At 42.0% G+C, this 12336-nt stretch overlaps 1 protein-coding gene across 2 annotated transcripts; it reads right to left on the bottom strand.

Annotated features, from left to right (window-relative positions):
* Nucleotides 1-5467: 5467 nt before the first annotated feature.
* Nucleotides 5468-11921, bottom strand: LOC309357896 (photoreceptor outer segment membrane glycoprotein 2). Of its 2 annotated transcripts, XM_081890568.1 has the most exons (4): nucleotides 11603-11921; nucleotides 11167-11404; nucleotides 9108-9354; nucleotides 5468-6247 (listed from the first exon to the last, which is right to left on the bottom strand). In XM_081890568.1, the coding sequence occupies exons 1-4, from the start codon at nucleotides 11745-11747 to the stop codon at nucleotides 5987-5989; spliced, it is 891 nt and encodes a 296-aa protein (XP_081746694.1). In that variant the 5' UTR covers nucleotides 11748-11921; the 3' UTR covers nucleotides 5468-5986. The 2 variants fall into 2 exon arrangements, with proteins under 2 accessions (XP_081746694.1, XP_081746693.1); XM_081890567.1 differs by having other exon boundaries at nucleotides 11167-11921.
* Between the last annotated feature and the right edge of the window lie 415 nt (nucleotides 11922-12336).

Genomic DNA, 12336 nt, shown 5'->3' with positions numbered 1-12336 from the left:
CCTTGTGGACTTCCATTTCAAAATGTTACGTTTCTAGACAACTGTAATGGATAATATCCGGTAAGGAAAATGAAGAGACAAGAGCTAAGAAATTATCAGCCAATATTTTAATGCCACTTTTGCCACAATACTGAAGTATATCAACCAGGCAGAGAGCTATGGCCAACATTTAAACCAGAAATTACACCTATGTGTCTTCCTTAAAAAACAAACAAACCCTAATCTGTCATATAAACAGCTATGTCAGTAATACCTGTGACTGGTACATACTGGTTGCCTGTTATAACAAGAGTTATAAGCCCTAACTCAGTGTTTCCCAAATAGCTGATATGTGAACTCTCCCCCCCCCAAAAAAAATATATTGATGTAACATTTTCATTGCTTAGTGCCACAAGAAATTATTAAACTCTTTATGTGAAACTGCCATAACGTAACATAACAAAAACTACAGAGAGGCATTAGCTAATCACAGGTCACAATATTTTAAGAGGAGGCAGTGGTTCACATTTCAGCTATATATCATCAAGAGTGGGGGTATACAGTGGTACCTCGGGTTAAGAACTTAATTCGTTCTGGAGGTCCGTTCTTAACCTGAAACTATTCTTAACCTGAGGTACCACTTTAGCTAATGGGGCCTCCCGCTGCCACCACCGTACAATTTCTGTTCTCATCCTGAAGCAAAGTTCTTAACCCGAGGTAATATTTCTGGGTTAGCGGAGTCTGTAACCTGAAGCATCTGTAACCCGAGGTACCACTGTACTAGAGTAAGTATATGTGATGTATATACCTGTCAAGTGAGTGGATATTGCATTGGTTCTTACATAGGTGCCTTAAGACCAGTGTCTTAAACTGTCTGAATGCAGTGGATTTATTTCCATGTATGGCAAGGTGTGTGGTTTTTTTTTAAAAGAAAAACGTTGCTCTCTTATATCTGATTGGCTTACACATTGATGATAAATAGGAGCAGAAGTCTACAACAAATCGTATTTATTTCTGTATCTGAGCAGATGCTGCAGCTTAGAGACTTGCCTTGCTAATGCCATCTGTGTCTCCTCTAATGAGAATTCGAATAAGGACTGTGCTGCTATTTGAGCTAGTTTTCCTTGGTTGGAACACAAATATTTCTAAACTCTGGAAAATGTTGGAAGTATCATTGTACTGGTGCGCTAGGAAAGGTTGGCTTGCTCATTTTACATTTAAAAAAAGAAAACGAGAGATTACTTAACAGTTAAAGCTTAATTAATCCGCGTTAAGTTATCCTGGCTATATACTCTTACTTAAGTGATATACCTTGCTGGGTCAACCTTATTTGTGAGAATTCCAGCAAGCTCTAGGGTAATAGACCAACAGAAAACTGGCTATGGGCTGCGCTCGTGTCTACCCTGGGGCTAGATGCTTACTTACATCCATGGTTTCCAACCTGTCATGATAATCTTGGTGGTACATGAGCACTTAGGAGATACTAAACAAAAGTGTATGAGAAAGAAGAAAGAGAAATCACCCTTATAGGTGTCATCCTACAAGCAATGCTGAGACTATTCTGGGTTAGAATCTTTTCTGCCAAAGATTCTAAGGAATATGCCTGCCATATCTCTCCAAGTTACTAGAGCGCTCAATTTTAAACAAGTGTTGCTGCTTGAGTGTCCACTTTTTCTAAACACAAAACCTTTTTGAAAGCCTTGCCACATCTCTGCCTGTCTAGTTTCATTTCTGGGTAACTATTGCTTACTTCACATTTATAACAAGAACTGGCTGGTTGTCCTTCTTTTAAGAGCTTGAGAACATGTGAGGCTTGCATGACCTTCTATGCATGACTTGACTGGAAATGCAGAGGAATATTGACTAAGGTGGCTGGGGATGATTTGTGTTGTAGTCTAACATTTGGGGACCCAAGATGGAAGAGACCCTTTTCAATCGGTGTTTCGTCCCGGTTTTGGCACAGAAACTGCTTTGGTTGCCCTGTATGATTACCTCTGTTGGGAGAGAGACAGGGGAAATGTATCCCTGTTCATTCTCCTCAACCTCTCAGCAGCTTTTGTTTCCATCGGCTATGGTCTCCTTCTGGAGCAGCTGTCAGAGTTGGGGGTGGGTGGTACCGCTTTGCCTTGGTTCCAGTCATACTTGGATGGACGTTTCCAGAGGGTGTTGCTTGGAGAGTGTTCTTCAGCCCAGTGGAACCGTCAATGAGAGGTTCCTCAGGGTTCGATTTCATCCCCTATGTTGTTTTAACATCTACATGAAACCGCTGAGTGGAGTTATCCAGAGGTTTGGAATATGTGGTCAGCAATATGTTGATGACACCCAGCTCTTCTTGGCCTTTACCTCTGCAGGAGAGGCAGTGGACCGCCTCTCCCTCTGTGAACCAACCCAGACCCTCTGAGGCCCTTCTTCATGTTCCTACTCCGTGAGAGGTCCAGAGGGCAGCGACATGAGAACGGACCTTTTCTGCAGTGGCTCCCTGCTTGTGGAATGCTCACCCCAAGGAGGTTTATCTGGTGTCTTTATTACATATCTTTAGGCGCCTGGTGAAAACGTTTTTCTATAACCAGGGCTTTGTCTGATTAAACTCTGTGTGACCTTTTAAATGTGTTGTGGGAGGGGAGTTGGTGCTTTGTTTTTGCTTTATGTATTTTATGTTCTCATTGTTATGTTGTGAACTGCCCTATGATCTTCAGATGAAGGCAGTATACAAATTAGATGGATGGATGGATGGATGGATGGATGGATGGATGGATGGATGGATGGATGATAAAGAGAATGGTCCTAAAGAAGGATGCTGGCCCACAAAATCTCTGTCTAGGTAACTTAACCAACCCACCCATCCACCAGAGAAAGAATAGGAAGAGGACTTGGCTGTTTCCAAATGAGTGATGCAGTCAAAGCTACAAAAAGGGTCTCTGTAAGTCTGCAACTGGGCTCATGAAAGAAAATCTGACATTCATGCATAGGCGCCGACTCCATGGGGCCTGAGGGGGCCCGAGCCCCCTCAAAAATTCGTTTGTGGGGGCTCTGCCCCCCCAATAATTTAAGATAATTATTAGTTATATTATGCTTTGTAAAATCACAAAATTATGTTGGTATTTTTTATTTTCCTTGTTTGACGATAGTTACCTTTTAAAATACATTCAGTAATGAGTTAAAACAAAGCCACTCCCGATCTAGAGAGGGGGTGGGGTTGCGGGCTCTCGACCCATCAACAATCTCGCGGGGCTGGCGTCAGCCCCGCGAGAAGCGGGGATTCCCCCTAGCTCATTAATATTCACCGCCCACGGCGGCAGCCAATCAGCTGCCGCAAAGGGCGGGCCCTCACAGGTTCACTTAAGGTCGGGGCAGCCCGGGGCTCGCCACTTTTGTTCCCCCAGCAGCAGCAGTTTGTAGGTCTTGGGCCCCCCTAATATTTTTTATAAGTCGGTATGGGCCCCCGCCCCCCCAATATTTTTTATAAGTCGGCGCCCCTGCATTCATGCTGATGAATTTGAAGGGTTGGTGCCAACCTAGCAGTTCAAAAGCATGCCAGTGCAAGTAGATAAATAGGTACCACTGTGGTGCATAGCATGGGGGCTGTGGCCCCAGGCACAATTTTGAAAGGGTGGAAACAGGCACCCCCACAGCAGGCTCCTTCATCAAAGCCTGACTCCATGCCAGAAGGAGCTGCACTTAATCACTTGATTCGTGTAACCATGTATGTAGCATTAAGCACAATTAACTTACCATAATAAAGATTGGTTCACCATCAACTGAAATGGTGATTTCTGAGGTGACTACTAGTAATCCAAAGATGTCCAGAGAAACTGCTCTTGCCCCCAACTCTCCTCCCTAGAGCTTGTGATTTGCAAAAGGGGTTGAGCCGCAGCTGCCATTCTTCAACAAATTACAGGTAGGTCACATGTCTAATAAGGAATAATTTTCTCCTTACTGCACAATCTGCTACTGAGAAAATTGGGAGAAAATCAGACTAAATGATCATAATGGCCCCTTGTGCAGGAGGAAGCAGGGTGGAATTTCTCCTAGTATCCTTATAGAAGAATGAATGGATACACACACACACACACACACACGCTTTCATGTAATTTAAATGGATTGATTTTATTTCGACATTTTCACCCTTTGCAAGTGCAAACCAAACATTATATTTACAAAAACTATACTAATATAGTTTTTGATAATATAGAGAGCATAATCTCTTTCTTTTTCAGTCTGTAAATTCACTTGGTCAACATTGCTAATAAATATCTATAAAGACTTGAAAGTGTTATTATTTGATACCTAGTTCTGAATTACATACTGCAAAGTTGCTATCTGCTAGTTGTTACTCACAACATGCACATATTTTAGTGTATGCTAAATTCTATATTGTAAGGTCCACTGTGGTTTCATTTCTGTTCCTAGAACCTTCTTTCTCTCGCTCTCTAACTTCAATATTCATTTGGGATTTGAGGCCAACCTTTATTCACTTTAGCACCTTTATGAGGGAGCCCTATTTCAGAATGCAAATCTATAACCGCCCTGAATGATTTGCTTTCAAATTACAAGTTAATAATAATAAAAATTATTTATACCCCGCCCTCCCCAGCCAGATAAAAAATTATTTATACCCCGCCCTCAGGGCAGCTAACAGCAGTAAAATTACAATAAACACATAAGGGGGGAGAGCAATTTAAAATACAGGTTAAAATGAAATTTTAAATGCAGCCTCATTTTAAAAGTAGCCCATGGATCAAAACCGTAAGGGGAGGGAAACATAAGGGTCAGACTGAGTCCAAACCAAAGGCCAGGCGGAACAGCTCTGTCTTGCAGGCCCTGTGGAAAGATGTCAAGTCCCGCAGAGCCCTAGTCTCTTGTGACAGAGCGTTCCACCAAGTCGGGGCCAGAACTGAAAGGATCCTGGCCTTAGTTGAGACCAATCTAACCACCTTGCGGCTTGGGACCTCCAAAGTGTTGTCATTTGTGGACCTTAAGGTCCTCCATGGGGCATACCAGGAGAGATGGGCCCGTAGGTATGTGGGTCCTAGGCCGAGTAGGGCTTTGAAGGTCAAAACCAGCACTTTAAACTTGAACCTGTACTCCACCGGGAGCCAGTGCAGTTGGTATGGATGAATGTGATCCCGTGGCAAGGACCCCGTAAGGAGCCTCGCCGCGGCATTCTGCACCCGCTGGAGTTTCTGGGTCAGCTTCAAAAGCAGCCCCGCGTAGAGCGAGTTACAATAATCAAGCCTGGAGGTGACCGTCGCATGGATCACTCTGGCCAGATCAGGGCGAGAAAGGTAAGGGGCCAACTGCTTAATACGGCGGAGATGGAAAAACCTGTTAAAGAAACAGGTTTGAAGGGTTTAAGTTCTAAACTTACAGTGACAAAAAATTGCATTCAGTTAAGGCAGCCTTACAGCAGTTAAGTGAATAAAGATACTTCTGTCACATTAAGATAAAATATATTCAGATGATATAACAAGCTTTTTTGTGACGAGAGTGCAGAAAGTGGACTTGGGAATTTTAGAAAGCTGTGCTTTAGGCAGGTACAGTCACTGCAAAATATAGGAACAACTTGACCTACAAAAAGACTGAGCGATAAATGATTTAAAAACCCACCACTCCTAAAGCTATATGGTGTTCTGTCTGTTCCATACAGCAATGCAGTTATCTTCCTGGTGTTCACATTTCATAAACACTGGGCATAACCTATTTAGAGTAAAAGAAGGGGGAAAACATTGCAAATTCCAAACCAGCATTCTATGTGCATTGTAAAAGAGAGAGAGAAGGGCTGTGTAGAACTAGGTAATACTGTAAATTCAGAAACTGGGTAAGTACATTGAAGTTCTACCCTCTGCCAGAAGTCCTCATGTTTTGTCCTGTTACCAGGATATGATTAACTGATTCCATTCTTTGAATTCTGGTTTTATTCTCACCTGTGGGGAAAAACGCACAGCAAAAATGCACAATAGTGACTGTAATGCCAAACCATATTAGAAGTCTTGAGTGCTGCATCCAGTTAAGCTGTGGGGATTGATTTTGTTGGAACATTCTCTGGACCGTGGTTTGCAGTTTTAACGTCCATGTTAGGGTCATTCCCTGAAACCGTTGATATCTGATTAGCCTTGCCAAGATTCTTAATGATGTTGATGTTGTTTTTGGCAGTTTCTACAAAGCTGTTCTCAAGCAACCAACCATCTGAGTCACACTGCGGATCACCCAGGAGGAGAACATTCCTCATTGCTGTTTGAAGGTAACGAACTCCAGTAAGCACAGACAGCTAGAGAGAGAAAAAGAACCAAATTAACATTACAAACCATTAACCAATAAAAAAAAGAAAGAAACACTTATTAAGAATACTGTTATGACCACTGGGAACTGGAATTGCTTGGTGTTGCAATTCTGTTATTTGTATTTAAATTATTTACTATTAATGTTTTAATGTTAGGCTTAATGGAATATTTTCGCAATGAATTTCTTGGCTTTCTCAAATTTTATTATACACTAAAAGATGAGGATTTCCAAGTGAAGCATGCTACCAGCGCAGCTAGGTGGAGTCATGCTTTATCTTACATAAAGGGTGGGATATGGCTCACTGAGGTACACGGGTGGCGCTGTGGTCTAAACCACAGAGCCTAGGGCTTGCCAATCAGAAGGTCGGCGGTTCAAATCCCTGCGACGGGGTGAGCTCCTGTTGTTTGGTCCCAGCTCCTGCCCACCTGGCAGTTCAAAAGCATGTCAAGTGCAAGTAGATAAATAGGTACCACTCCGGCAGGAAGGTAAATGGCGTTTCCATGCGCTGCTCTGTTTCGCAAGAAGCAGCTTAGTCATGCTGGCCACATGACCCAGAAGCTGTCTGCGGACAAACGCAGAGTGAGATGAGCACTGCAACCTCAGAGTCATCCGCGACTGGACCTAATGGTCAGGGGTACCTTTACCTTTACCTTTACGGCTCATTGACAGAGCATCTACTTTGCATGCAGAAGATACCAGGTTCAATCCCCATCATGTCCAGATAGAGCCAGAAAGGAACACTTTGAAATCCTAGAGATCCACAACCAAGTCAGTGTAGACAATACTGAGCTAGATGAAGCATATGGTATGAAGCAGCTTCTTATATTCCATTTTCTCCCAGGACCTCCACAATGGCCCTCCTATATTCCTCCTCTCCCTCTCCCTCTCCCTCTCCCTCTCCCTCCCCCCTCTCTTTCTCCTCCCTCCCTCTCAAAAGACAAACTAGCCAATTGAGAATTAGCAAAACAAAACACAGCACTGATTTTGAGTATTTTCTGCCTCAATCCCTTTCGTACATTTTCGGCCCTTCATACCTGAAGGAGTGTCTCCACCCTCATTGCTCAGCCCAGACACTGAGGTCCAGCTCCATGAGCCTTCTGGTTCTGTGAGAAGTGAGGTTACAGGGAACCAGGCAGAGGGCCTTCTTAGTAGTGGCGCCTGCCCTGTGGAACACCCTCCCATCAAATGTCAAGGAAATAAACAACTATCTGACTTTTAGAAGACATCAAGCATAAAAAAAACTTCCCTATACAGGGCTGCCTTCAGATGTTTGATGTCTTACTATGTTTTAATTTGTTGGAAGGTGCCCAGAGTGGCTGGGGCAACCCAGTCAGATGGGTGATATATAAATAATAATAATAATAATAATAATAATAATAATAATAATAATAATAATAAATTTATTATATCTCCTTTTGGTTCACCTTTCCGTGCATTATCTGAATGTATGAACCCCAGGTACATACATTTGAGACCCTTAATTGTTTTCAGAATGGTAAGTCTGAGGTAATTTAGACGTCCCAATGCCAACTGAAAATTTTAGGAATTATCTAGTAGCCAGGGTACTGTTATTGTACTTTTAGTCTTCAGCTAGAACCTTTTCTGCCTTGATGTAGCTTTGCAACAAGCATAGTAAGGGATAAAATTGCTGGTATTTTTGGATGCCCCAGACTCAAAAGGTCACTGTTACTTGTAAGCATCATCAGACATAAGAAGCTTTTATTTGTCACAGTCTTGTTATTTGCCCTACATTAAAGGAGACCGTGAAAGGAGAGGTGTGCTGTTGGAACGTCCTGTTCCCTCCTCCCCAAAAAGAACAAGCTGATGAATTTTAAGGAATCTTATTCTTATCTACTTTAAAGCCTGATGAATATTTTATACTGCATGTTATTTCCTCCATAAACAGTGATTTATATATATATATATTTAAAAAACCAACAATTCTAATATATATATACATACATATATATATATATATATAACCAACAATTCAATTTTTATATATATATTTTAAAAAACCAACAATTCAAATCTATTAGTTGATTTAGTGAAGGCAACGTAGATTGAGCAAGGATATTGTTGTGTATTTACCAAAATTCTGGATAATGCAGACATCCTCAACTATTTGTTCTCTGCAGTGCTTTTTTTCTTTAAAAATGTTTAGGGGTACTCTCATTTTGACTCAAGAAAATCACCATTTTATAGTTCATATCAGGGAAAATAAATACAGTAAATGGACAAAAGTACAAAGATTCACAAAATGTTTAGGGGTATATGTACCCCTGCACCCCCCCCCCCCCAGAAAAAAGCACTTGTTCTCTGTATTGGGGATTAAACAATTGTGACTTTTTGGGGGTTGTTCAACTCCCATCAGCTTCTGGAAGCACAGTCAGAGGTCAAAGATGATGAGAGTTGTAGTCCAGATTTGAGTGGGGGCACAGGTTCCTGATTCCTGCACTGTACAGTATAACACTATATAATGTATAACATGGATGGGGCACCTTTCTTCAGCCTGAGGACTACATTCCCTCAAGGGCAGTCTTCTGGGGTTGGATGAAAATGGTGGATGTAGCCAGACAGAGCAAAAAATGTATATGACTCCTATCTTGGAGGCTATATTCAAGATATGTGTGAATACCAGAGGTTTCTACACACACACACACACACACACACACACACACCCCTCTGTCCAGCCAAACAAGAGGCACCACACCTCAAGGGCACATTCCAGTCAGCCCAAAGCATTTATGGTGCTTAAACACATCAGGTCCAGTGAGGGTTATTGCCTATGGAGAGCTTCAAGGGTCAGGCAGAAAGGCCTGGAGGACTGTGCTGTAATATTTTACCTCAAACAACCAGATGAGGAGCACAGTGATACCGATGGATCTCATGATGTCAGTGTAATAATCCAGTAGGGCTTCCCTGCATCCTCTCATCCAAATATTCAGTTCTTCTGTCATAAAATCATAGTTGTAGTGAGCTGTATTGTTTGTTAGCTGATACTGGATGCAGGGCCGGGGTGAGATTGGGTTGCAACAACTGAAGGGGACTCCATCCACCAAGAACTTTCCATCGACGTTACTTTTTAGGCGGCTGCAACAAAGATGTGGAAAACAGACATTGTGAGAGTAGTAAATAGGTCAGCTTGCTAGTGTAGACACACTCCATCCTTAAAACACGTTCAGGGCACATTTCCTCCCCTCAGAGAATTCTGGGCACTGTCGTTTACCCTTACAGTGCCCAGCAATCCTTAACAAACTACAGTGGCCAGAATTCTTTGAGGGGGGACAATGTGTTTAAAATGTGCTTAAAAGTGTGACCTTTGACTGGATTTAACCGTCCAGATGCATTCAGTCTTCTCCTGTGTTACAGGTACAGATTTCATGCATCTGGTGTAGTGGACTGTAGTCCACAAAAACCGATGCCATAATACATTGGTTAGTCTTTAACAAGTACTTGGTTGATGTTGTTGTTATTGCTATAACAAACTAGCTTAGCTATTCCTCTGGAAACTGGAAAGTTCACTTGGTGCAAAACAGAGTGGCAAGATCCATCACTAGACAACTAGTAGAACAGATCATAAACACATCACTTTTGGAAACAGCTGAATTGGCTGCTGGTTTGTTTCCAAGCAGTTTATTTCCTTTCAATTTGCAAGCAGTGCAGACCTGGGTTTCTGAAGGACCCTCTTATTCTGCATGAAACAAACCAGCTGTTAAGCTCTTCCTCATATATCTTTCACTGAATTCCCCCACCTTCTTCTACATCCATTGCAGCAGCCTGGATGTAGAATAGTCCCCCCCAGTGAAGCTATCCTGGCGCTGACCATAATGTCTCTTTGACACAACTGAAGTCCTTTTCATTTGCCCAGGCCTTTGAGTTATCTTTTAGGTCTTTTACTCTTGAGCTGAATGTGGTTTTTCCTTGTTTGTGGTGCTGCTTCTGAATATTTATTGTGTGTGTTTTGATTTATTTTTAGCACTGTTTTAAAACCGAAAGCAGCCATGTAAGTCTTTGGACTAATAGAGTGGGATAATTAAATAGTTTACAATGGTTTTGTTTATTTCTATATGTCAACAGACTAGGCGCTTCTCTTTAAAATTATATTTGTCCTATTTAAATACATTTTCTTTATTAGTTTAACAGCATCACTGTGTGCCATGAGTAATTATGCATCTACTTCACTCCTGCCTGGTTACGGTCTTGGATGCCTCCCCTCAAAAATGATATTATAGAGCTGGAAAAGGACAACCAAAATGATCAAGGGCTGGGGCACCTCCCCTATGAGGAAAGCTTATAACATTTGGGGCTTTTTAGTTGAGAGAAAATGTGACTAAGGAGGGCATGACAGAGTATTTAACAGTATGCATGGCGTAGAGAGGGAGAAGCCATTATTTCTCACATAGTACTAGAACTCAGAGCCATCCAATGTAGCTCAATGGTAGAAGATTCAGGACAGACAAAAAAAAAAGAGCTTCTTCACAGGGCATATATTTAAACTATGGAATTTGCTTCCACACCACAAGATGTATTGATGAACACAAATTTGGATGGTTTTTTTTTTAAAGAAGATTAAGCAAATCAATGACAGATAAGGCTAGCCACTGTCAGGGGAAGCTTGCCTCGGAATATCAGTCACTGAAAACCATAAGTGGGAGGACTGCTGTTCTAGTCAGGTCTTACTTGTGAGATTCCCATAAGCATCTGGTTGGCCAGTTGAAGAACAGGATGCTGAACTAGATGAGCCTTTGGCCTGATTCAGTTGGGTTGCTCTTAAATTCATTGCTTTCTCTAGGCTACCATGGCATTCCCTAGTGTTTCCCGGTTATAGACTCAGATTCATTTTCTCAACCAAAACTGATTTTATGAGACAACATCAAAAAATATTATACATTTAATACTTACTCTTGAACATCCTTTGAAGCCATATCCAGATAGCGAACTGAGACCCACTGAATTTCGAACCAATCCCTGAAACCGTTGTTTCCACAGCATTGGAATCTGATTTGTAATATGTCAATGGTTTTCTTTAAAAAGCACCTTCCAGGAATGTCTGTGTCCTTGTAGAACTTAATAGCGTCCCTCAGCCCCAGATACAGAGATTCCTCCAGTTCATTTCTCATGGTATAACACATGACAGCACCTACCAAAATGCAGAAGGTGAAGCAGAACGTGCAAACAATATAAGGGAGCATAAACAACTTCCATCGGTTGAATTTGTTGGAGTCTGTGCAGTCATAGCAGATTTTACCTCCAAGAAAGTTGATGATGCATGCTACAACCCCTACAGATATTAGCATGTTGGGGACAGAGTTAATATCCCCTTTGCCCATCAACTCACTTCGCTTTCTGAGTTCAATCTTCAGGAAAAGTCCCAGGCTGAACAGAATTACACCAGACACCACAGAAATCCAGTTGAGGATCCACAGGATTTGAGCCAATTTGTCTCTCTTGGTTTTGGTGAATTTTACTCTCAGGACAGCCATGGTCACAGTGTTAGGAAAAGAAGTGTTGCTCAACAAAATCTCCTAATCAGATTATCACGATGCACAGGCAAAGGCCTATAGCAGACGCCTGTGAAACAGAAAGAGAGAGAGAGAGAGATTATTGCCTTTCTCCTGTGTATTAATATAACGTGCATTCTAGCATCCTGTATAGCCTCTTAAGATGTTATCCAAGACTTGCAAGAACTTGCAAGTTCTCACGCCAGTCTCACAGTGGGGCTATGTCTTTTGAGATATATATATGCATTATTTGGAAGTAATTCCCACTTATTTCCATGGAGAATGCTGGTTAGTTCAGGGATGGGGAACCAGTGGCCTTTCAGATGTTGTCACACTCCACTTCTCATCAGCCCTGTTAGCATGGCCAATGGCCGACGTGGTTGCTGTTGTAGACTCCAATAGCATTGGGGGGGGGATTGATTTGCGGCCGACCCAGTAGGGTAGAAACATATTCCTTTGGGCTCATATGGGCTTCCCAAATGAGATAAGGGGGTTAAAACCAGAAACATAAATCCCATTGGTTTTAACTCCTCACATAAATATTAAAATTACTTAGCTTTCAATGTGATTT

Source organism: Podarcis melisellensis, assembly GCF_964234715.1.
Source record: "Podarcis melisellensis genome assembly, chromosome: 1".
NCBI lineage: Eukaryota > Metazoa > Chordata > Lepidosauria > Squamata > Lacertidae > Podarcis > Podarcis melisellensis.
Note: the sequence above shows the minus strand (reverse complement) of the source record. Positions and strands in the feature narration are given on the sequence as shown.